Source organism: Histoplasma capsulatum (assembly GCF_000150115.1).
Source record: "Histoplasma capsulatum G186AR genomic scaffold supercont2.1, whole genome shotgun sequence".
NCBI classification, from domain to species: domain Eukaryota; kingdom Fungi; phylum Ascomycota; class Eurotiomycetes; order Onygenales; family Ajellomycetaceae; genus Histoplasma; species Histoplasma capsulatum.
The window spans coordinates 1,766,139-1,787,930 of record NW_025544801.1 but is presented as its reverse complement, the minus strand read 5'-3'; the positions used below and the strand labels follow the sequence as shown (position 1 = coordinate 1,787,930).

Genomic DNA, 21,792 nt, shown 5'->3' with positions numbered 1-21,792 from the left:
AGAGGAAAATATGAGAAAGATAAAGATAAAAATAACAACAATATAAAAAACATACGAAAGCCCGGATTCGCTGGTGGTCACCCACCCAACTACTAACAGGCCGGCGAGTGGCTTGAGTATGGCTGAGCGGACGGGAAGCCCTATTTTCCACTCCCTATGTTCGTATGTGATAGAAGAGGTGATTGTCTCATCTTTTATAGTGGCGGTTTCTTATTTTGACATCGCGGGAGTCGTCTCGATTATTCAGCGGTAGGAATTTTAGCCCAGCAGTTGCGGCAGCCGCGATTGTATAGAACGTTCATGATACCATACAATTGGCTCAACCCAACGTAGGAGTAGGATACATGTGGCATAGGCCGGTCTGCTTATATTAGAACGATTTGGTCAAGGTAGGATAATATTGTACGTAGCGCGAAGGTATGGGGAATGCCAACTTCGTTAATTTCCTTTTCTGGGAGCCCCTGGACACGAGACCCTAGCCGTGTATCATATTTGCATCCAGGTTTGATTTTCTTCCTTTTCTTTCCATTACAAGTGTCGACATGATGTTATGATTTAAATGTCAGATGGATAGTCTATTGTATTCTTTTTCTTCCGGATGGGTAGAGAAATATTTTGGGTTTTAAATTTTGAATCGCAGTTGGCAGGAAAAGATTAAATACCATCCGTATATAATTTTCGCTCATAGTAGTATTTGCCAGAGAGATACCAAGCAACCAAGAATAATTTCTTCCTCTGATCAGGTATAATGTTCTGGCGATAGTCACATTCTTACGTATTTCGAGCTAAATTGCGGAGTCAAAACTGATTTTAAGAACATCGAAAATAAAAAGATATACACCAGAGTCCGTATCACACTTATATCGCCTTGATCATCCGCGCCCAGCCCTTATACTTCACATGTCACAGAAAAGAGATAAAAGAGATTTTTGAGAACGGAGCTTACAATGTTGGGTTATGGTACAGTGAAATTGCGCTTGCCTAATGCTCCTGCCAGTCGCTCTCCGCATTTGACGCGAAGGACATTCCGCAAAAAAAAGAACGAAGCGGAACGAAAGAAGGTGAACAGAAAACGGGAGGGCCCAGTTTGAGAGAGTAGCTGGATGATAAAGTCGCAGGTTTGTTGCACTCGTTATGAAAACAAAGAAATGACTAAGAATCTCAAATTTCCGGCGCTGCCATATCGATTACCATGCATTGACTTCGAAATTTTCCTGTATTACGTTAGATAAAGATTTACCTTGCCAAGAAATTATCAATTGGGAGCGCTCAACTTACCTCTGAAAAGTACGTAGTAACAACGGTGCGATCTTGGAATTTCCTTCCTGCAAGCGCCCTGAGTGCTTTCGTGGCTGACTCGCTATTATCAAATTTAACATAGATTTTGCCAACGCCAGCAGATTGCTTGTTATTCCCCGTTGGCCTTGGTACTTTTAGCTCCACAACTTCCCCATATTTTGAGCATTCATCACGGACGTCATCGCATATTTCTATAGCACACATTAGTGAATATGAAAAGCGTGGCCATGAAATAATAATATAGAACATAAGGCTTCGTACCTTCATAATCATCGTTGTCAATCAGCTCCTCAGTAGTTACCATGTTCAGCAATTGAAGAACACGACTTGCTTCAATGTCCTGGGATGTCGTTTTGGCGTACATGGACATGGCATTAACGCCCATGTCAAGGCCAGCAGCTTGTGTAGTTCCTATACTTGCACGAACCACTTTAAGTTTCTTGTTACCAAGTTCCATGCCATTCAAGTTTTCAACAGCGATGTCAGTCGACATCGGGTCACGGTACTCGCAAAATGCAATTCCCTATATACCAGTTAGCGTTTATAATGCAAAGGTTCAAAATGGCACGTTTACCCTAGACTCGCCCGTCTCACTATCCTTCACAAGGACAAACGACTTAAGTTCCCCAAATGAAACTAGGAGCATAGTGACCGGCTCTTCCTCGATAAATGGTGGAATATTCGATACACATATCTTGTTTGGAGAGTCAGGAACCACGTTGGAAACAACGCCCTCCTGATGGGGTTCTCCTTCAACTGCAGATGGAAGTATGTAGTCCTTAGGTCGGCGTATTGAAAGTCCTTGGTTTGACCCATTCGAATCTCCATTCGTTGTATCCATATCATCATTATCTTCCATAGTAATACCATCAAAAGCCAGCGCAACAGTGGTATCTGCAGCATTTCGGAACTCAAGTAAAGCGAATGTTTTATCATTGGATAGTTGCGCGGTCACGCATGGATCAACCCCTTTGATGACGTTAAGACCATTCAGCTGGAGGTTGAAGAACTGCACCAAGCTCTCCTCCGTGGCTGAAGACGGGAGGTTATGAACAAACAGTCGTTTCGCTTGGCGAGAGTTCGAAGGTTTTAGGACGGTATTGGTAGATGTGCCAGGAGCAGTACTAGTAGTAGGTGGATGAATGAAAGCTTGTAATCGGCTGGGATCAACTGCCTGCTGGCGCGGTGCACCTGGTAGAGGGAACATTCCTACAGGTAACGTTAGGTACTTCAGATGTGCATCATATCAATACGCTTTTCAACTTACCAGAGAGCTTTGCTTGTTCCGCCGTTACATGTTCATAACCAGGCGGTTTGATATCCCACTGCGTCAGTCGACGTTTCCGCTCAAGGATAGGAACAACGTCCGTCAAATCTGGAGTGGGTTCCCTCTTTTTTGGTGGTGGACTCGCACTTCGCTTCCGCTCCCGACCCCCGCCGAATGCATCGCGATCTCGACCTCTACCTCCTCGGGACCGGTCATCTGGCACGTCTCTGTCGCGTCGAGCAGATCTGTCATCTTCGTCCCTCCTATGATCACGCCGTCTGTCACTTCGGTCTCTATCCCATTCTCTCTCATCTCGTCGGCCTGAATATCTGTCCTCCCGCTCCCTTGCGCGATAGTCACGACTTGAGGAGTACAAATCCGGTTCCTGTTCGCGCCGTCCCGACCTTGATGGATGTTGAGGCGACCTTGATCTTCTTCTCTCTCTCTCCCGTCTGTCGCCGCGGTCGCCACGGCTACTGCGGTCATTTCGGTCCTTTCGATCCTCTCGATCAGAGCGAGCCGCCCCCTGGAGAAATACAAGGTATAAGCAAAGTACAGAAACCAATGTCTAGGTAGAAAGGATTATGGTAACATACGTAATATTCCCGAGATCGTCCAGAGTCTATAAGACGTCGCAAGTCAGCTATGCTATCGTTCACGGTTCACTCTAGGCAAACTTTTACCCTTACCTCTAGCTGCGTAGCTATCCCCGTTCATCTTGTCAATTCGACGGAAAACTGAGGGAAGGATTCCAAATTCAAGGGGCAGGTCCAACAGCGTAATTTGAGAAGATCAGACGCCTGGAATTAATTGTAACAAGCCGAAGCTTCACAGAAATCAATGGTTGAGAACGGATTGGGAATGGATCGGGTGCCCAGCTCGCTGCCAATATAAAAAGTTGGTGAGCGTGAGGAATTGATATTGAGCGCTGAAGATGGCTTGGCGCGCGAGCCAATAACAGTCACGTGTTTTATTTATATCAAAGGGGCAAAATATTTACACGGTACAAAGGTTACCGTAGCTATTGCCATGACCTTGGGTTTCGATCCACAGACATGTCTATTGGTGCGTTTTCTGAATGGCGAAAGCTGCCGATAAGTTTGACTGAGCTCTGTATCAATACTACTCTCCGCTGTGGACAGTCATTTCGGTGAGAAACTCTCCGTCCGATTATCGAATATCAGGGCGCATCAACTAACAAGAGCCTTTTGTACGAGAAACTCAGATGGCAGCAGTCCGGAGACAACGAATGGAGCTGCGCCCTTTATGGTCGCATTGTGTCCTTGCGACAAGATCCCACCCATCTCCATTATCGGTCATATTTTCCCCCAATTCCACCTGCATTGCCGACTCCTCCATCCTCCGTACCAGCATCAAGAAGAGAAGAGTCGTGTGAGAAGATTGATGATACGGAAGCATTGATCAACAACTACTTCAACTTGGACCTGAATCTTACGGACCTCTATGAACAATGGTCAACTGCTGATAAAAACTTCAAGAAGAAAGCTCCCAAGTTCGCTGGTATCCGTATATTACGGCAGGATTCTTGGGAGGCACTTATTTCGTTTATTTGCAGTAGCAATAATAATATAGCGCGAATCTCACAAATGGTATGTATATGTCTTATAACAGCGCGATATATCTCTTTCGGACTAACACAATCATTTTTGTGCGTTAGGTGGAAAAACTGTGTTTGAACTACGGTCCACTGATCGGATACATAGACAAGAAACCATATCACGATTTCCCGACTCCTCAGGCACTTGTAGGTCGTGATGTTGAAGCACGCCTCCGTGAGCTTGGGTTCGGATATCGGGCAAAATATATTTACCAAACTGCCCTTATTGTTGTTAACGATCGTGAGGAAGGTTGGTTGAATTCTCTCCGTAACCCTGAGTGCCCATCGTTTGGCCAAAGCCCCGCGCATGCAGGGGAAATGTCAGAGGGAGGTAGAGAGGGGTATCGAAAGGCTCATGAGTGCCTCCTTGAGCTTCAAGGGGTTGGCCCCAAAGTTGCAGATTGTGCGTGCCTCATGGGTTTAGGTTGGGGAGAGGCCGTTCCGGTCGATACTCATGGTAAGCAACGGATTTCCATTTCATCGTTTCACGAGTCCGTTCTTTTGTTTATGCGTTATTTCTACATAGTATGGCAAATTGCGCAGCGCGATTACAAGTTCGGCAAAGGAAAGCATAAAAGCTTAACGAAAGCAACTTATGATGCCGTGGGTAACCACTTCCGAAGTCTCTGGGGAAAGGAGGCCGGCTGGGCCCACAGCGTGTTGTTCACGGCAGATCTGAAAACATTTTCGGAACGTTTAACTTCCAAAGTTGAAGTGGATGTGAAGAATATCGAGAAGCAGGAGCACCGAATAAAGATTGAGACCACCAAGCAGGTTTCAATCAAGAGAGAAATATCCGATGATTTTGAGGAGACGAAGACACATATTGAAAAGGTGGAAACCGAATCAAAGCGCGTCACAAAAAGACGACGAACAGCCAAGGGAGATGAAGCATCTTACCGACGGCAACGAAGATAACTAATAGCCAATACACTGGCAGCAGCTCTTCACGCTTGAGCCCCTTCCGTTGACTCGGAGTATCTAGCTTACGCGGCCGATTGTTGCGCCATGTTCGAGTTTGAAGACCTAACGGATCTCGCTTCGAAAGCCAAGTATAACTGTGGGTAAAAATAATTCGCAGACAAATATCCACCACCAGGTTTCTATTTTTTCCACATAAGTCTCCCAGATGCTTGTATCCAGGAATCGTCCCACTGTTCGATGACTCAAGTGACTAGAGTAAAATACCTGAAGACTTTGTCCAGAAAACAAGACGAAATGCGACATTGGTATCAATACCTCCTCAAATACTTTTATCTGGAGGGCTACAGATAAGCATGGCTCGAGGGATCCGAGCAAGTTAGACAGACGAAATGATAGAGCATGACCGATCGGGAAACCCCTCAGATCGACAGGAAATTTACACCACCATGTTCGTTAGGTTAGGCAATGAAAAGAAAAACTGTCCGCCACCAATGGTTGGATCCAATGCCGTCGAAATGTAAAATTTCTGTTAAAAGATACGTAGCTACGAATAGGGGATGCATGGTATTCATTTTAACAATTTTGCCGCTTCTTTGGCAGAAAAAAAAAAGATAGATTTTGTTGTATTGAGTCTCGAATTTAAACCAAATCCGCAACCAATTCCGGGATACTTCTGAAAAAGAAATGGCCTCGGTCATCCATACATAAAAGTTTGTTACGGTACACTCGCCCCTGACAACTCTAAGGATGATGCATCGAACGGCTGTTTTCGCTGCTCATGCTGCTGCTGCAAACAATGTCTTTCCAGTGGCAAAACGGGTTCCCAGTCCATCTCATTCGGGCTGTGCGGAGGCTGGAAGGTTTCGAGATACCGGTTGAGAAGGTTGAGCTCATGAGTAATAATGATTTTGCGTTGGAGAAGGAAATTGTACACATGTAGAGGTTGGTCACTGGCCTGTTGGATATGATCTCGTGCGACGATCCCGTTGCCGTGACTATGCTGACCGCAAGTTGTCCCTGCCCAATATTTTTGGGAAAGGATTGGAGGATGCCGTGCTTGGTTGCGACGGGGTCTCCATCGACGGGAAAGGGGTGGTCGTGATGAGAGGCACCTCTCAGAGCGTCCTTGATTTCGTTGGGTCTAATTTTGGAGTTAGTGTTTTTCTGTGTAGACAATGATATGAGGGAAAATGGGGAAGTGACTACTATTCCACTGCTGAATATCCATACCTTCTCTTTCATTGCGGCGACTTTGTTTTATTTTTATCAAAAATAGTTGAAGTGACTGCTGTTCCTGAGATAGTGGATATGCCAGCTTTGTGGGATACGACAGCGTGATATATATATAAAACCAGTTCCACGGCGTGTCTACCGAATGGACGGCGGAGATCCTTGCTCCAACAACCGGGGCAACCGAATATGTCAATGAATGCTTCCATTTGGCACGATCGCAAACACCTAGTTGTGGAAGCTCCATGTAGAATTCCCAGAAAGCATTCCCCGGCATGGATATGGGTGTTGTCGGCATACCAACATATTCTTCAAGGTTCAGGAATACTTCCAGTCGCTTCATCCCCTTCTCGTTTTTTCAGCAGCATTTTAACGCGGTATTCCGTCACCCATCCAAGTTCACCCTCTATATCTCTGAGCAGCTACAGAACAACCATGGGCTCTTGAGGTTGAGTAAGACACTGATCAGCCACGAACAAAGGTTTCACGAAATAAACCCGCACAGAAGCGTCCGGTCGAGACATCGAAAGTCCACAAATCCAGCGAACAGAGTTTATTTCACTTTCGATGGACTAAAAGAATTTATCTTAGTTGCCACATGCCATTGGCGGCGGATCCTGGAGGCTTATTCACCTTCAAGAGTATTCGCACTATGTGACAAGGCTGCATTGTTGATGCACACTTAGCTAGAACTTCCAGCACCTATCTATAAAGCAAAACGTCAAGGGGAAAATGAAAGATTATTCCCTGGAATGGGAGATATCATTAATATTATGTAGAACATGAGATAGGAAAAGCAAGAAGAGCAAATAAATCCTGTCGTCCAGGAGAATATACGACTGTTCTGTGGCTAGAAGAATATTCGACACGGGAGAGGAGACAAAGCTAATATGCTACGGGTCTACCTTGCTGCTGAGGTACTAAGGACATAGGTAATGTCCGATGGATAAGACGGTGTAAAGGAAGAGAGAAATCGTACAGAATGCTCACAAAAGAGAGAGATGACAAATGAGAAAGAAAAGAGACAAGAATAAAGAGAGCGAAAAAGCAAACGCCAAGCTTTAAAATCTGCTCGAAAGGGTATTTTCCTTCCCGCCCAGACGCCATGGTATAATTCGAAAAAAAAAGGAAAAAGAAAAAAACGAAGATGTGGAAAGATAAAAAAATATTTCCAAACACGTACGAAGCTGGGGCATAGCGCTCACATGACTGGCGCCCCTGATGCCCGTTGTCTCAGGGAATCCAAGAGATGTTCAGGAGGGACACGTTGAAGATCCGGTCGTCGGTCTGTGCCTCGTGGTGCAGTGACATAGCCTTGCCGGTGACGCTGGATGCGATTCAGGATGATTCCGATTAAAACAATCAAGAATACACAACCCAGCGCAATACAGAAGGACACCAGAATGACAATTCCTCTAGAATGTGGCCGACCTACAGAAAGATGAATGTCAGCTCAGGAGTTCTCGTAGTACAGATGGCAAAATACTTACGGCCACCTCTAAACGTATTTTTATTCTCAGAGAATAGTTCTGTAACGATGCCTGGTTGACCGTCTGTCATTGAAGCTAGAACGAAAGGCGTCAATGTGGTTCCGTTGTAGAGCGCACCGGACGCGTTCCCAAAGTCTGGAATTTCGAGTTGACCAGTAATGAGGAGCACTTGGTCCTTATCAAGCATCTCAGTTTCGTCATGTTCTTTTCGTAGGCCAATAACCTGGATTCCGAATATTGTAGATTCCTTCCCCAAAATTGGACCAGGTGAGCGGAATTTTGAACCATTATAAAAGGCCAAGAATGGGGAACCATCAGCTGACTTTCCAGCGACCCAAAAGCGGGAGCCATCCTCCCTAGAAAGGCCAAATGCCGTAATGGGACCTGCAATAACATCTTTAGATGATGCTCCATCGACTGAAGACCAAGTTCGCGATACTGCATTGTAGATAGCTAAAGTTGTCGCATTATTTCCAACCGTGAATTCCCCAGCAGCAATAAGTTTATCCTTTGTAGCCCACTGTAGAACAGAAACAACGCCTCTGATATCGTCACCTAGCCCAGTCCAACGGTTGGAAGTTGGCTGGAAATTGCAAACGCTCGAACAGGGCAGTCCGCCAGCTGACTCGAATTGGCCACCGATGAAAACATCATCAGATCCTGGACGTGGAGCTATAGAGTTTACAACGACGTTGTCACCTTCGAGAGCAGGTGGTTGGCTTGATGCGTATTTGGCGCTTTTGAGATCATAGGTGATTAGGCCGTGTACGTTGGATGAGGAAACATGACCTTTGACAATCCCCCCTGCGAACAGCGTATCCTCCCGGAGTGCCATCGCTAGGAAATTCGATTCCGCGTCAATACCAGGCCCAGCACCAGTGACAGCATTTTTATTTGAGCCATCAAGAAAAAGTAGGTTCTCAATGACCGTATCATTTTCTCCAATTGCAACGAAGTGACCGCCCAAAATCGTGAGATTACGACCTGAGCCATTGTAGAAAAGTCCTGCAACAACACCGCTAACATTTTGGGACGAGGTGACCCTCCTTTGTAGCGATGATTTCGCTGCCGTTGGCTGAATTTTGGTACGAAGGGATTGAAGCCCCAGACCATCATTGTGCATCAAGGCGACAGCATCGTGAGCGGCAAGCCCCTTTGACACAAGATTGCCAGCGAGAAGGGTAGTCACATTCCTGTCGGTAATTGTTGCGGTGAGCTCTCCAGTAAAAACATGATGGCTAACGTCGAGATTTTGCAACCAATTTTTTCTAGAAGGGACCCAGACCGCAAAGCCCTGAGCCGGGCCGGAACGATTATCTTCAAATGGAAGGGTGTGGGTAAAGTTTCCACTGATGCCAACGGCGATTTCCGGTTGGTTTTCTGTTAGATTCACGGAAAATTGTACTATGTACTCCACATGACCATCTACTCCTGCCCCCAAAGGACTCCACGCTCTGCTCGACAGAGAAAGTAATGCAACATTATTTAGCCTGTTTTCGTTATCGCCACCTTCGCTATTGGCCGATGTGGCGGAGAAATTCCCCCCAACGAAAAGCGTGTCGTCGAGCAAGAGCATGGCATTCACCTGGGAATTCAGGCCACCACCTGGTAAAGAAGAAAGTTTCCCCTTGGATAAAAGCATGATGTTCTCGGATGAGGGACCAGAGAAAGCACCGCCGACAAAAATAGTATCATCACGGCTAGCTAAACTTGTTATTGATGCCTCGGGGTTGAAATCAGTTCCCGCTTTATTTATGGAGGATTTTGAAAAGTCTAAATTAACTTCTTTGGTTGTCGGATCGAACTCGAAAAGGCCATTCAGGCCTCCAGTCGATGATATGAGTTGGAATCGAACGCGAGAGGCAACAACGGTAACATCTTGCTGACCAGTTTTTGGGGCGAGTTTCACTGATGGTCGAAACTTGTGGCTACTGGCATCAACATATCCAAGATGTATTTCATCATATTTGTCAAAATTATTCGTCTGGGCTAGGAACGTCTGTATTTGTTTGTCACTATCGGGAGATAAAGTCGCGGTAACGTTTACTATTCCGCGCTTGGGGCAAGTATTATCTGGAATACATCCGGGAGTGAAAACGAGAACTGAATAATTTCCCGATTGCTTTATGTCTGGCTCGAAAGTCACTGATGTTGGGGTCTGATCGGTCGATGCAACATTGGCTGTTAAATACTCGGACGAGCTCTGGTGAGATGGCGTAATTGCCCAATTGCCTGTCGCGCTGGCTTGGGATCGGGAAGCGATTCCAGCACATGTAGGTTCGTTGAACCCATCGACCGCATGAATGTAAATATCTAGGAAAGCATTAACTTGGCATTCCTTATTCAAACATTTTGAAAATACATACCGTCTTGAAAGAGTTCGACACTGTCAAAGCCTCCACCTGCACCATACCACTCGGAGACTTCGATTTGGAAACCATTCATGCCAACTACATTGACAAATTTGAAATCACGAGAGGCTTCCGACAGATCGTTGGAAAGAGGGCATCTTGCATCACAAGCCATGGTGTTACCAGTCGCAGGATCGATGTAGGTCATATTTAATATTCCATTGTCAGGCACTGCCCTAAAGAGGAAAGTTTTCGTCCCTCTTCCATCCGATAGCGCATTTCGTAACCTGAGTTTCGTTGGCTGGAATCCAAATTTCATCTCAGCACGCAAAAATCCCGGGGAGTTATCTGGAAGTAGCCATGGATTAGCAGCGTCTCCCGTCTTGCCCTGTTTACAGATTGCATTCCGAGGATCGCTGGACGCAGACCCAGAAGTAATTGATGCGGTTTCGAGATTAACGACCTGCTGATCCTTCAGAGCTGGTGTTGTCGCGTTTCCCAAACCGTCAAATGAGCCTCCAAATATAACGTGGCCGTCAGAAGTTTTGGCGATAGCTGTTACGGGTCCGTTGAAGCCAGCGAAGGGAAGAGAAGAAAAGCCAGACTTTGGCGACCACATAATAGCATTTTGGGATTCAGATTGTTTGAACGCTCCGCCCACATATACATTTCCGCTCGCCTCATCGCAAAGCAGAGCGAAGACCTGCCCCGAGAGACCAGATATCGGGGTAACTTTACTGAAATCTTTTGCGTCGACAAGAGCAATTCCGTGAGTCTCGACTCCAGCCAGACTAGTAAAGTTTCCCCCAACAACGACACTAGTAATCGTACCATCATCCGCTCTCAACGGGCAGAGTGACAATATATCTGCGTCGGACAAAGCGACTGAAGCCAGGGCACCGTTTGGCAACGTGGAAAGGAGGGAATGAGGTCGGGATCCATTTGGTAAGACGTGTTTCGGTCTCTGTTCCTCGAATTGGTACAGGTTTATGGCGTCAAAATTGCCAGTCAAGGAGGTTCGACCCAAGGGCCCAATATCAAGATCTGGCAGAGCAACAGGGGTGAACTGCGCAGCACTGATCGCCGAGGGCAAGCGTGCGAGGGCGAAAAAAGCGGAACGATAGAGGAGAGAGACAAAGCTCGCCGTCGCTGGCTCAAGCAGTGAAGAGGCCCTCATCGCTCCACCACTCCACCGGCAGCGACACAGGTACTGCCTTACCTACGAAGGTAGAGGTAGGTAGCGTTAATCCAAAGCCAAAATGAAAGGCTTGGTTATCGGGCGAGAGCAGAACAAAGGTACATACAGGACGGTTTATTTTCAAAACGAGCGTGTGGTGAGAAAGAATCGATATTCAAAAAACCCGTCTAGCTGATATCCTCACACCATTGTCGAATAAACAAAGGGAAAAAGGGGCGATAATGCCCGAAGAGCAGGGCGGCTGCTGGTGTGAAGGAGTGGACGGGAGTGAGGAAGCCAGAAGAGAGAGGAATTGCACAGAGAAGCGTTGCAAAGGGGGACAACCAGTTTCGAGCCAAGCTGCTTAATCAGCCGCGACTGGGTGCGTACCGTACCCATGATGTTATGATTGGGTGGATTGGGCCAGTCTGGGGGACTATTCCTATTACAGTCCGGATCAATAATTACATGGGTGCGGCCACTCTTTATTTTCAGTGCATTCCTGATCACATGATACAAAACCCACACCACTTTTATTTCAGTGACACGTCTTACATCTCTCATCAACAATCATATTTCAGAGACGGCGATAGTTGTGATGTTATATTTATAGACTATCAATACTCAGTATTGCTATAGAATGATAATACTCCACTTTTTATTAGACAGAGCGAAGCAAAGTCTCTAAGAATCATACAAAGCTTCAGAGGGGGGAACAAAAGCTGCTTCATTGGGTTGAATTTCAATGGATATCTGATTGATCTCCCATGTAAATAAAATAATCTCCACAGCACAAAAAAAGTGGGAACTTGACTTTAATACTAGTCTACAATTGGTTCAGATAGTGTTTAACACTAGTCTAAATATTGTGTAGTCTTATTTCCAACATTTCAGCTCTCCCTTGCTTCATTTTACGTTGCATGCAACAACAATGACTTATCCTTTGAGTGACAACTTTTGCTCCAGGTTTAACTGCTCAAAGCCAGGCCTGCCTTATGCTGTTGGCGCGGTGTTTACAGTTCGCTCACATAGGCCTCCTTCACCCACAAGCACAAGTTACGATTGCTCGCTCACCTCTGAAGCTGCATATGAGAGAGAATCATTGCACCCTTTGGATCGTTGTATCAAACACCCCCCTCTTGCTGGATCAGATGGGCCAACAACTGCTGAATTGAAGATAGATGGGGCTGTCAGAATTGGAGATAATCACAGTGCTCAGCTAGTTACTGTTCAAATCCTACATACTTCACCTCCGAAGATGCTGCCAACAGACACAAATCTCCTTGCCAAGATCTATGACCCTCTCTACTTTGATCATGAACAAGATGATGTAGACCCTTTCCTTTGTGTTGACCGCGATTATGCACGTGAGACTGCCGCCTACCTCGCACTCCCTCAGCTCTATGGGACTGTCATACCAAATTACTTCGGCTCATATACGCTTCAGTGGCCAATTGATGGAACTACCACGCGCTTGGTTCGACTGATCCTAATTGAGCTTGTTTCTGGGACATCTATGCAGCAACTGAGTCCCATGAAATTCTCGCAGAGAGATCGTCAGGCTATTATAAAGGCTATAATTGATGCTGAAACATTGCTCTACACATGTAATGTCCGGCATGGGGACATACATCCGCGGAACATACTCTTACAGAACACAGCCAAAACTTGGAAGATAACAATCATTGATTTTGGGAAAGCAAGACTTGGGAGGACGCCATATCCAGAAGAGGAGCAACGATATCTCCCTGAAGTTTCAATTTCACCGCTGCTCCGCTGGAATAAGGCTTGGGGGTTTTGGCATGTCTTTGATGCCTGGGTTGATTGGGACTGGCAATCTTGGCTTGAGGATGTATATGAGGATACAACAGCTTCGATCACAGATCACATGAGGTCGGTCTGGCTACCATCTATTCTGACTCAACCTCTAGAGCCATTGCCGGATTTTTAATGGCTCAGAGCGGGGACATGTTTTGATGGACAACTAAAGCGCTGAGCCGAATGATTGGCCATCGGCCTTGTGGGAACAGTAACGTCCCTCCATAACTTAAAAAGTAGTTGCACGTCCAGCCTAGAGCACTATTGTTATGGTATGGTATTTTTTTGGTCTCGTTTGTTTGTTCTTTATCTAAGAAGTCTAATAATTACGGCGCTTGCTAGGCATGGGAAAAGAAACAAGTGGTGTATTTAAAACAGTATGCTGGTTAAATGACAATCGAATGTTCGCTACCTGGCAGGTGTAGAGCTTGGACGAGCATTCATACAAGCTATCATGCTCTCGATCTGTATTCAGCCACTCTGTTGACACGGAAACTATGTGGACCCTATTTGCTGTCATCAATTTAGAGCTAGCACCGCCCCACAAATCACTCCTAGCTGCCGCATTAAATTATCCGTCAGCCACCAGCAGAGACCCGTGAGGTCATTACACCAAAAAATAAACAAATAAATAAAGAAAATAAGAAAAATAAAGAATAAAGAAAAAACCAATCATGTCGACACAACAATATGGCAAATGAAAAGCCGAACGTGAAGCGGTGACTCAGCGATCGTCACGTCTGAGGAGGTTGTCCTCATCTATCAGGAACTGCCGCAAAACCAAGTCTTTGGTCTTCATATCAATCTGATAGGTGCCCGTCGGAAGTGTATACAACACTTGTTCGGTATCGTCCTGCAGCCCTAGCCAGCAAGCGATCAGAAAGCCTTCTACCTCCCAGGCTACACGATCAGCAGTGTCGGGGAAGGGCTCCAACCCACTGCCCATATCACATCCTTGTTGCTCAAATGCTCTTTCATAGACGTCTCTCCAGGCCAAATAGAAAGGTGCCAGAGTAGGATAACGATCCTCGATCGTCTTTTCGTCGACGTGGCTTTCATCGCTGGGATTCTGGGGCCACAGAGGATCATACCAAAGGTATGAAGTTTGCCAGTCGGGGAATATCCGATAACCATAGCGTGTTGATGTGGTTATTCCAGCTTCCATCTTTTCCCCGCTCTTAATTTTCTGGAGATGCGAGCGCGAGTCAGCATAGACGGTGATTATGCCACTGATGTTACTGTAATCTAGCCGGAGGCCGTAAGCCGTTAGGAGCAACAAAGATGGTTCGCCGCTTTCTGGCACATCTGTTACGTTCTCGTCCAATACTGGAGATTTTGGCCATGCGATCATATATATGCACCGTTGTACGATCGACTTTAAGTGAGCTACCAGCCCAGAAAGGTAACCACGAACAAGTTTAAATAAGGAGCGAGTGCCGGTGATTTCACGGTCGGACAGGTTATGGCGATCAGGCGAGCGAGACTTGAGATTGATATTCTGCCCCAGCGTACTCGACATCGTTTCAGTCATGATCGTGGATGGATACCGCTGAATGGCGATCTGGAGTGGTCTTAAAGGACTTGCCATCGTTGGGAATAGAATTGGGAATAGAATGAGAAAGGTTGTGGTCAGCGGCACCCAACACAGCTGGACTACGTACGGGTATTGCCGTAATGTGAGGAGGATAACATTGTTGTATTCTTATTGGTGGAGGGATTGGGTGATTCGTCCCCTCTGTACCACCATGGCGCTGGTGGTGATCGTTGTTATTATTTCGATGGTGAACTGTGCATCTATGGCACTTGTGGGCGGTATCGGCTTCAACTCTACCTAATGATGCTAGGAAATATTTGGAGGACTGAATGTACAGCACTACCTCCTTCAAGTTCCGCAATAGAGCATTTAGGACCACATCCTATTTTCACACTTGGAATGCGATTTCGGGATGAACTAGGCGCTATAAATTAGCTGTCCATGAACAAACAAGCACATACGACCATAGGGAGTGGAAAACAGGGCTTCCCGTCCGCTCAGCCATACTTAAGCCGCTCGCCGGCCGGTTAGTAGTTGGGTGGGTGACCACCAGCGAATCCCGGCTGTTGTATGTTTTTATTTTTTTTTTTGCCAGTTGGGTTGCCTTCGGATTGACAAGTTAATAATTACTCTCGGAATAACTATCCGTCAATCACTTACCAGCCCTCATCTAATAACCAAGATGAAAAAAGGAGTTGCGGGAAGAGCTGAAGCGCAACGGTGGCTAATCATTTATGCAAACCGTATACAATGTTGCTATCCACCTAAATGTCTAAACCCTTTTCACCTCATTTCCCATCCGTCAAGTTATAAATCTTCTGGATTCCCGCCAATACCTCCTCAAAATCAATTTTCAGATCCGTCAACAGGCCATCTTTAAAATCAAACACCCAGCCATGCACAACGGGATACGCATTTTCCGAAAAGCTCTTCTGCACGGCTGCCGTTTTAATGATGTTCCGACACTGCTCAATTACATTCAGCTCTACAAGTCTATCACAGCGCTTGCTGTCTTCAATTGCATCTAGCTCTGCCTCGTGGAGCCTGTAGACGTCGCGGATATTTCGCAGCCAGGGGTTTAGCAGACCCAAATCTGCCGGCGTCAAAGCGGCTTTGACACCGCCGCATCCGTAATGGCCGCAGACAATGATATGTTTGACGTGCAGATGCCGCACCGCATAGTTGATCACGCTCATCACGTTCAGATCCGTATTGCAGACCAAATTGGCAATGTTGCGGTGGATGAAAGCTTCACCGGGGCCCAAGCCTGTGATTTGCTCGGCAGGGATGCGGCTGTCGCTGCAGCCAATCCATAGGTAGTCTGGATTCTGGCCAGTCTGGAGCTTCTCGAAGAAATGCGGGTCCTTCGCGGCCTTTTCCGCTGCCCATTTCTTGTTGTTCTCGAAGATGCGTTCGTGAGATTGCTTGAGATACTTGGAGACCTCGGTAGGCGCCATGAAGTTTATTGTCCGGTGGGTTGCACAGGGGTGAGTGAGAAACGAATTAGGTTTACCAAAATGAAGGTTCCGGCGCCAGCGAAGGTTGGGGTTGAGAATGGTTCGTGTACTTGTGGGGGCGACTGCACAATGGACCCGAAGACCTGATAACTTGGATAAATGGCGCCGCTGAAACATTTATTTGAGGAGGATGAAGGGCTAAGTGAATTAGACCTCGAAAAATTGGCATTCGCAGAAGTGAGGGGAAAAGGCAAAAGAGAAAACGGAGCGTTTTTGATTTTTGATGTTGGTTGGGCCGTCGAAAACGGCAAAGCGCGGCACATGATCTTGTGCTGGTGATGATGTCATCATAACCAGACTCCCTATTTGACTACTGACTGCGTAGTTAGGTAAAACGGAGGAGGTGGAGAAAGGAAAGCAAAGATGAGTGCTTGATTTGATTACGATAACTATCGGAATTACTTTTGCATAGGGAATAGAAGTTTGATTCTATATACTAACTTCTCATCAGCTCGACTGGAGCCTCGGAATATCAATTAGCGCTAGGTAAGACTTGCTCCCTGAGAAATATTAGTATACTAGTATTTAACCTCTTTCCCCTCAATTTGTCTCCCTCAAATTTTTCATTTCTGTTGCCGGTAGGTTAAGCCGTGTATAAATGAGCTGGTCGGAGAATGCAGACGCTCATCGACGTATTGCTGCCGCCGCTACCAGAGCATCAAGTGCGGAGCTTTGGGTCGATGCAAGCGCAGGACCCGCAAATGGCCCAACCCAGTTCACACCAAACTGGTCCTTTTCGTTTTTAGCGTTCTGCCAAATTGACCGTGCGTTCTCTTCGATAAATATTTGGTACTCTACTCTTGGGGCGACTTTGTGCAATATTTGAAGATTTCGCATGAAAATTCCCTTGAATTGGGGACCGTCAGCACCGCAGTCCGGTTCACAAGGGTCGTGTAAGATGCCTTTCTCATCCGCTAAGGTGTTTATTGCTGCAAAGGCAATGGTGTGTGCTTGAGCAATGAAGGAGTAGTCGGGGATAGGGGAAGCCCTGGAGAGCTCAACCAGCGCACCAAGAATGACACCTTGGTTATATGACCATACAATCCCACGGTTGTTCTGGCAGGTCTTCAGGTCTATCCCATCATTTATGTTATTCCGTTCATTGATCATGCCAGTTTTCTTGAACCAGTACCATCCCTTTGTTGCCCAACTGTGGTAATGGTTTGCTTTGTGATGGACTCGAGTGGCGAGATGCGCTGCCACGCTCAGGAAGAGTTCGTTCGCAATTGCAACCAATGCTGTTTGATTCTTATCCCACCATATACCACCACCGCACCGGCTGTCATCCCACCCACGAGTCATGTCCTCAAAGATATCTTCTGCCATGTTCAGATATTTCGGGTCGCCGGTCAAGTCGTAAACCTGGACCCATCCCAGTGCCCACCAGCCCTCATCGTCGTAGTAATCATTGATGAAGCCAGGGTTGCCGCGATTCTGTAACTGGCTGCCATCACTTGACGGCTTGAGGTAATTGGTGTCAACCAAGCCGTTTGGGAGAATTCTCTTGTGGAATCGGAAATTCGCCTTCTGTGCCTTGGCGAATGTTGTAAGGAAAACAGTGTGCCCGACGGAAGCAGCCTGCTCATCAAAAATCGCAAAATCGGCGATGGTTGTAAGGCAGTTCCCGCCATTCCACCATCCAGTCGTCTCCCACAGCCCAGTTGTTGTATTGTACCACTTTTGTAACGTTTTTAAACCGGCCTCTGCGTGTGATTTATAGTTGGACTTTCCTTGAGCATAAGAAACGAAGAAAAACCAAACTAAGACGAAAGCCTGCAGGACTACCATTATGTTGGATGAAGTGGACGGAAGGAACTGCAAATATATTTCAGTCTCTGGCGATGTATCTTAGTCTTCAAGGACGCAGGTAGTGCGAGCATTTATAAACTGTCTTAGAATGCATACTACCAGCTAATCGGTTGGCGGATTCCCAGCGCTGTAACGACGCTTTAATCGACATTTCCAGTTGTGACATTTCAGCGCGATGTGTGCTTGTGGTGGGCCATGATGTAACAATACTCCGCACCACGCACTACTAATGCTCATGTAAAGGGAAGCTTGAAGATCATTCCAAGGATATGATAGCGATCTCCGTAGAGAGGAGCCAACTAAATCACGATTTCACATAATGATCGCCGAAATAGCCCAGAGAGAAAGAGAATGCGGGGTTTATCGGAGATATTTTGACTATCAGGGGTTCTAACAGCTGAATGAAGATATCAAATTAAATCAACCGGTGATAATCCTCATTTTCTGGTTCGCTGATTAATTAGTTCTAAATTCATTATTTGTTAGATACAGTGCAGCCGCATGCTGCAAGTGAGATGTGCTTTGGTAGCCTGATGCTGTGAGTCAAAGATGATGTTCCTTCAAAAAATGAGGTTACGGACGCAATCATCAAGAAGGCCCAGCCAGAGTGGTTCGGTCGATTAGTAGTTCGAAGAAGATGCACACAAAGTACTATTTTCTTTTATAATAATATAATATCGGGAGTAAGATATATCATGTGAATCCCGGAGACGAAAACTTGAGAAGCAGATGCGATCAGTCCTCATCCCACATTAACATGGGTTGCTTGTCTTATTTTCATTAAAATATTCTATTTGCAAGCAGTGGGTGATTAAGAAGCTACATACTAGAGCCTGATGGACATATAAAATCTCTATATCCATTCTCTTAATAACAAACTGGTGTTTATTTAAATACAGTACGCATATTCCTGTAATACAGGGATGTTACAAACTGTGAGATATTCAAAGGTTTGTACGGCAGCCTCTAGTTTGACTTAACTCGGCTGACTAAGCCAGGGCCGCAATTAGTTTAAGTTAACCTCGCGAATCTTTGGTGGTTTCACGCGATTGCTGAAGCTCATGGGAGGCATCAATTTGAACAGCCCTCACCCCCAACTTCCATTCGCGCCTTCAACAAACAACTCTAATCAATTAATTGATATCCAACTCCTCTCCCACTTGTTCCGCTGATAACTGTATTTTGTCCCATAAAACTCCATCATGTCAGTTTGCTTTCCTACGCTTGCTCGGTCGAGTATCCGTCAACTGACCTCAGAACAGGGAGAGCTTTGAGAACATTTACCTCGACTTATCAAAACATCCAGGCAAGTGTAAGCTTGCAGAGAGCGGCCTTGGTTGGCGACCATCGGGAGGCGGTGACACGTTCACTCTTGATAGCAGCAACATTGGCGCAGCGCAATGGAGTCGGGCGGCCAAGGGCTATGAGCTGAAGATTCTGTCCCGTTCTTCAGGAGTCATCCAACTTGACGGATTTGAACAAGAGGTACTTAATCAAACTGTGTGACCTACCATCTTTGTTGTTTTTGTGAGACTAACATTTACGGGCTCCCTAGGATTTTGAACGAACGAGCAAGGCCTTTAAGATCTGGTATGGCATCAACCTCGAAAACCGTGAACATGCACTTCGAGGATGGAACTGGGGAAAAGCCGAATTCACAAAAGCAGAACTCGCATTCAATGTCCAGAACCGGCCGGCATTCGAAATCCCTTACTCAGAAATCTCAAATACAAATCTTGCGGGCAAGAACGAGGTTGCGGTCGAGTTTTCGCTTCCGGCCGATGGGGTTACCGGAGCCAATGGACAGTCAGAGGGCAGCACTAAAAACAGAGGCAGGAAAGCAGGTGCTGGTCGTGATGAACTGGTAGAGATGAGATTTTACATTCCTGGCACAGCTCTGAAGAAGGAGAAGCCGGAGGGAGAAGAGGACGAAAATGGTGTTGACGGTGAAGAAGCTGAGGAACAAAATGCAGCAAACTTGTTTTATGAGACTCTAATGGATAAAGCCGAGATTGGAGATGTCGCTGGTGATACCTTTGCTACCTTCCTAGATGTGTTACATCTTACACCAAGGTCAGAATATCCACCCCTCATCACTCGCCTGTGGGAAACTTTTTACTGACATCCTCTCAGAGGTCGATTCGACATTGACATGTATGAAAGCTCTTTCAGATTACGTGGCAAAACATACGACTATAAAATCCAGTACCAGTCGATCAAGAAGTTCTTCCTCTTACCGAAGAACGATGATACCCATACGCTGATTACCCTCGGCTTGGATCCTCCACTCCGACAGGGCCAAACGCGATATCCATTCCTAGTTATGCAGTTGAAACTTGATGACGAGATTAGCATCGATCTGAATATGACTGAGTATGCTGCTTTCGTTGTTATAGTAATTATTCGCCTTTGCTAATAAAATTTTATCAGTGAATTACTTCAAACCCGCTACAAAGACAAGTTGGAGGCCCATTATGAGGAACCCATTCATCAGGTCGTAACCAAAGTGTTTCGCGGTCTTTCCGGGAAAAAGGTCGTGATGCCTTCCAGGGATTTCGTCAGGTCAGCAACCGGTTTATCTCAGTCCCTTTCTGAATATCGCAATAAAAACTCAGGCCCATATTCCGAAAATATTCAATCACCCAATGGACGTCTTAGATCAAAAATAACTGACCCTCAATATAGTCACCATGGACATTCTGGCGTCAAATGCTCTATCAAAGCAAACGAAGGCCTTCTGTTCTGTTTAGACAAAAGTTTCATGTTTGTACCCAAACCCGCGACGTACGTGCAAATCGAGAATATATCCGTCATCACCATGTCTCGTGTCGGCGGTGCCATATCGGCTAGCAGAACATTCGATATCACTATGACTCTTAAAGGGGGAATGGGAGAACATCAGTTCAGCAACATAAATCGGTATAAGCATTCCACAACTCATGCTCCCGTTTTTGGTAGATTGATTAAGGGATTATGTTAACGATGACGTAGTGAGGAACAACAACCGTTAGAAGAATTTTTCAAGGCAAAGAATATAAGATTTAAGAACGAGATGGCCGATGATGTCAGCTAAACCCCGCTCTAATTTCCCTGACTTCTGTATTATACACGACATACTAACAGTTCATTACAGCCATCTGCGCTTATTGCTGCAGCTCTGGATAACGACGAAGGCTCCAGTGATGAAGATGTGGCCGTCGGCAATGATCGTGGTTCCGCCGACGAAGACGAAGAATCTGTAGATGAGGACTTCCAAGCAGAGTCCGAATCCGATGTTGCGGAAGAATACGACTCTGCGCATGAAAGCAGTGGCAGCGGAAGTGATGTTGACATGGATGATGTGGATGAAAGCAGGGACGCTGTGGCTGATGACGATGAAGACGAAAGGCCAAAGAAGAAGACCAAGGTCGCGAAATGATGGGGAAAGTTTTTATATTTCAGTAAAACTATTTTCTGTGGGGGAAATCATTATTTTATTGTACCATCATCATCATCTTCATCATGTCCTCTTGACAATAATCTCATCGGCGTTATTGACCTTCTTAAGTGTTTACCTTCGGGGTATTACTGCTTCTTGTTGTTTGTTCCTCCCTTGGGGAATTTGAGTTGGGAGATTTCTTTATTCCGTTAAAAGTTTTCAAAGTGAACTCTGTGAGCCTGCTCCTTCGACTTCTCCTAATGATTCCATGTTTACTATCTTATACCAAAACAACGCAACCACTACCCTTATGATCCCTTGGGGTATGTCGCGTGGCCGC

At 46.0% G+C, this 21,792-nt stretch overlaps 9 protein-coding genes across 9 annotated transcripts; 3 read left to right on the top strand and 6 right to left on the bottom strand.

The window, feature by feature from the left end:
* Positions 1-669: 669 nt before the first annotated feature.
* HCBG_00569 (splicing factor u2af large subunit) lies at positions 670-3,283 on the bottom strand (the record flags this gene model as incomplete). Its single annotated transcript, XM_045427619.1, has 7 exons — positions 670-1,214; positions 1,279-1,490; positions 1,561-1,822; positions 1,874-2,508; positions 2,567-3,092; positions 3,163-3,188; positions 3,256-3,283. 7 exons carry the CDS (start codon positions 3,281-3,283, stop codon positions 1,188-1,190), a joined length of 1,716 nt encoding a protein of 571 aa, XP_045291594.1.
* Positions 3,284-3,621: 338 nt separating this feature from the next.
* On the top strand, positions 3,622-5,102 carry HCBG_00568 (8-oxoguanine DNA glycosylase; the record flags this gene model as incomplete). The annotated part of the gene is made up of 4 exons (XM_045427618.1): positions 3,622-3,716; positions 3,792-4,176; positions 4,245-4,641; positions 4,711-5,102. 4 exons carry the CDS (start codon positions 3,622-3,624, stop codon positions 5,100-5,102), a joined length of 1,269 nt encoding a protein of 422 aa, XP_045291593.1.
* A 721-nt stretch (positions 5,103-5,823) lies between these two features.
* On the bottom strand, positions 5,824-6,636 carry HCBG_00567 (uncharacterized protein; the record flags this gene model as incomplete). Its single annotated transcript, XM_045427617.1, has 2 exons — positions 5,824-6,249; positions 6,481-6,636. The coding sequence occupies 2 exons, from the start codon at positions 6,634-6,636 to the stop codon at positions 5,824-5,826; spliced, it is 582 nt and encodes a 193-aa protein (XP_045291592.1).
* A 537-nt stretch (positions 6,637-7,173) lies between these two features.
* Positions 7,174-11,356, bottom strand: HCBG_00566 (uncharacterized protein; the record flags this gene model as incomplete). The annotated part of the gene is made up of 3 exons (XM_045427616.1): positions 7,174-7,769; positions 7,829-10,141; positions 10,195-11,356. 3 exons carry the CDS (start codon positions 11,354-11,356, stop codon positions 7,540-7,542), a joined length of 3,705 nt encoding a protein of 1,234 aa, XP_045291591.1.
* A 931-nt stretch (positions 11,357-12,287) lies between these two features.
* HCBG_00565 (uncharacterized protein) lies at positions 12,288-13,307 on the top strand (the record flags this gene model as incomplete). Its single annotated transcript, XM_045427615.1, has 1 exon — positions 12,288-13,307. One exon carries the CDS (start codon positions 12,288-12,290, stop codon positions 13,305-13,307), a length of 1,020 nt encoding a protein of 339 aa, XP_045291590.1.
* Positions 13,308-13,898: 591 nt separating this feature from the next.
* HCBG_00564 (uncharacterized protein) lies at positions 13,899-14,705 on the bottom strand (the record flags this gene model as incomplete). Its single annotated transcript, XM_045427614.1, has 1 exon — positions 13,899-14,705. The coding sequence occupies one exon, from the start codon at positions 14,703-14,705 to the stop codon at positions 13,899-13,901; it is 807 nt and encodes a 268-aa protein (XP_045291589.1).
* Positions 14,706-15,416: 711 nt separating this feature from the next.
* Positions 15,417-16,165, bottom strand: HCBG_00563 (carbonic anhydrase; the record flags this gene model as incomplete). Its single annotated transcript, XM_045427613.1, has 1 exon — positions 15,417-16,165. One exon carries the CDS (start codon positions 16,163-16,165, stop codon positions 15,497-15,499), a length of 669 nt encoding a protein of 222 aa, XP_045291588.1.
* Positions 16,166-16,849: 684 nt separating this feature from the next.
* HCBG_00562 (glycosyl hydrolase) lies at positions 16,850-18,200 on the bottom strand (the record flags this gene model as incomplete). Its single annotated transcript, XM_045427612.1, has 2 exons — positions 16,850-17,928; positions 18,131-18,200. The coding sequence occupies 2 exons, from the start codon at positions 18,198-18,200 to the stop codon at positions 16,850-16,852; spliced, it is 1,149 nt and encodes a 382-aa protein (XP_045291587.1).
* A 1,036-nt stretch (positions 18,201-19,236) lies between these two features.
* Positions 19,237-21,452, top strand: HCBG_00561 (FACT complex subunit pob3; the record flags this gene model as incomplete). The annotated part of the gene is made up of 7 exons (XM_045427611.1): positions 19,237-19,270; positions 19,341-19,519; positions 19,590-20,107; positions 20,168-20,407; positions 20,465-20,953; positions 21,026-21,098; positions 21,168-21,452. 7 exons carry the CDS (start codon positions 19,237-19,239, stop codon positions 21,450-21,452), a joined length of 1,818 nt encoding a protein of 605 aa, XP_045291586.1.
* Between the last annotated feature and the right edge of the window lie 340 nt (positions 21,453-21,792).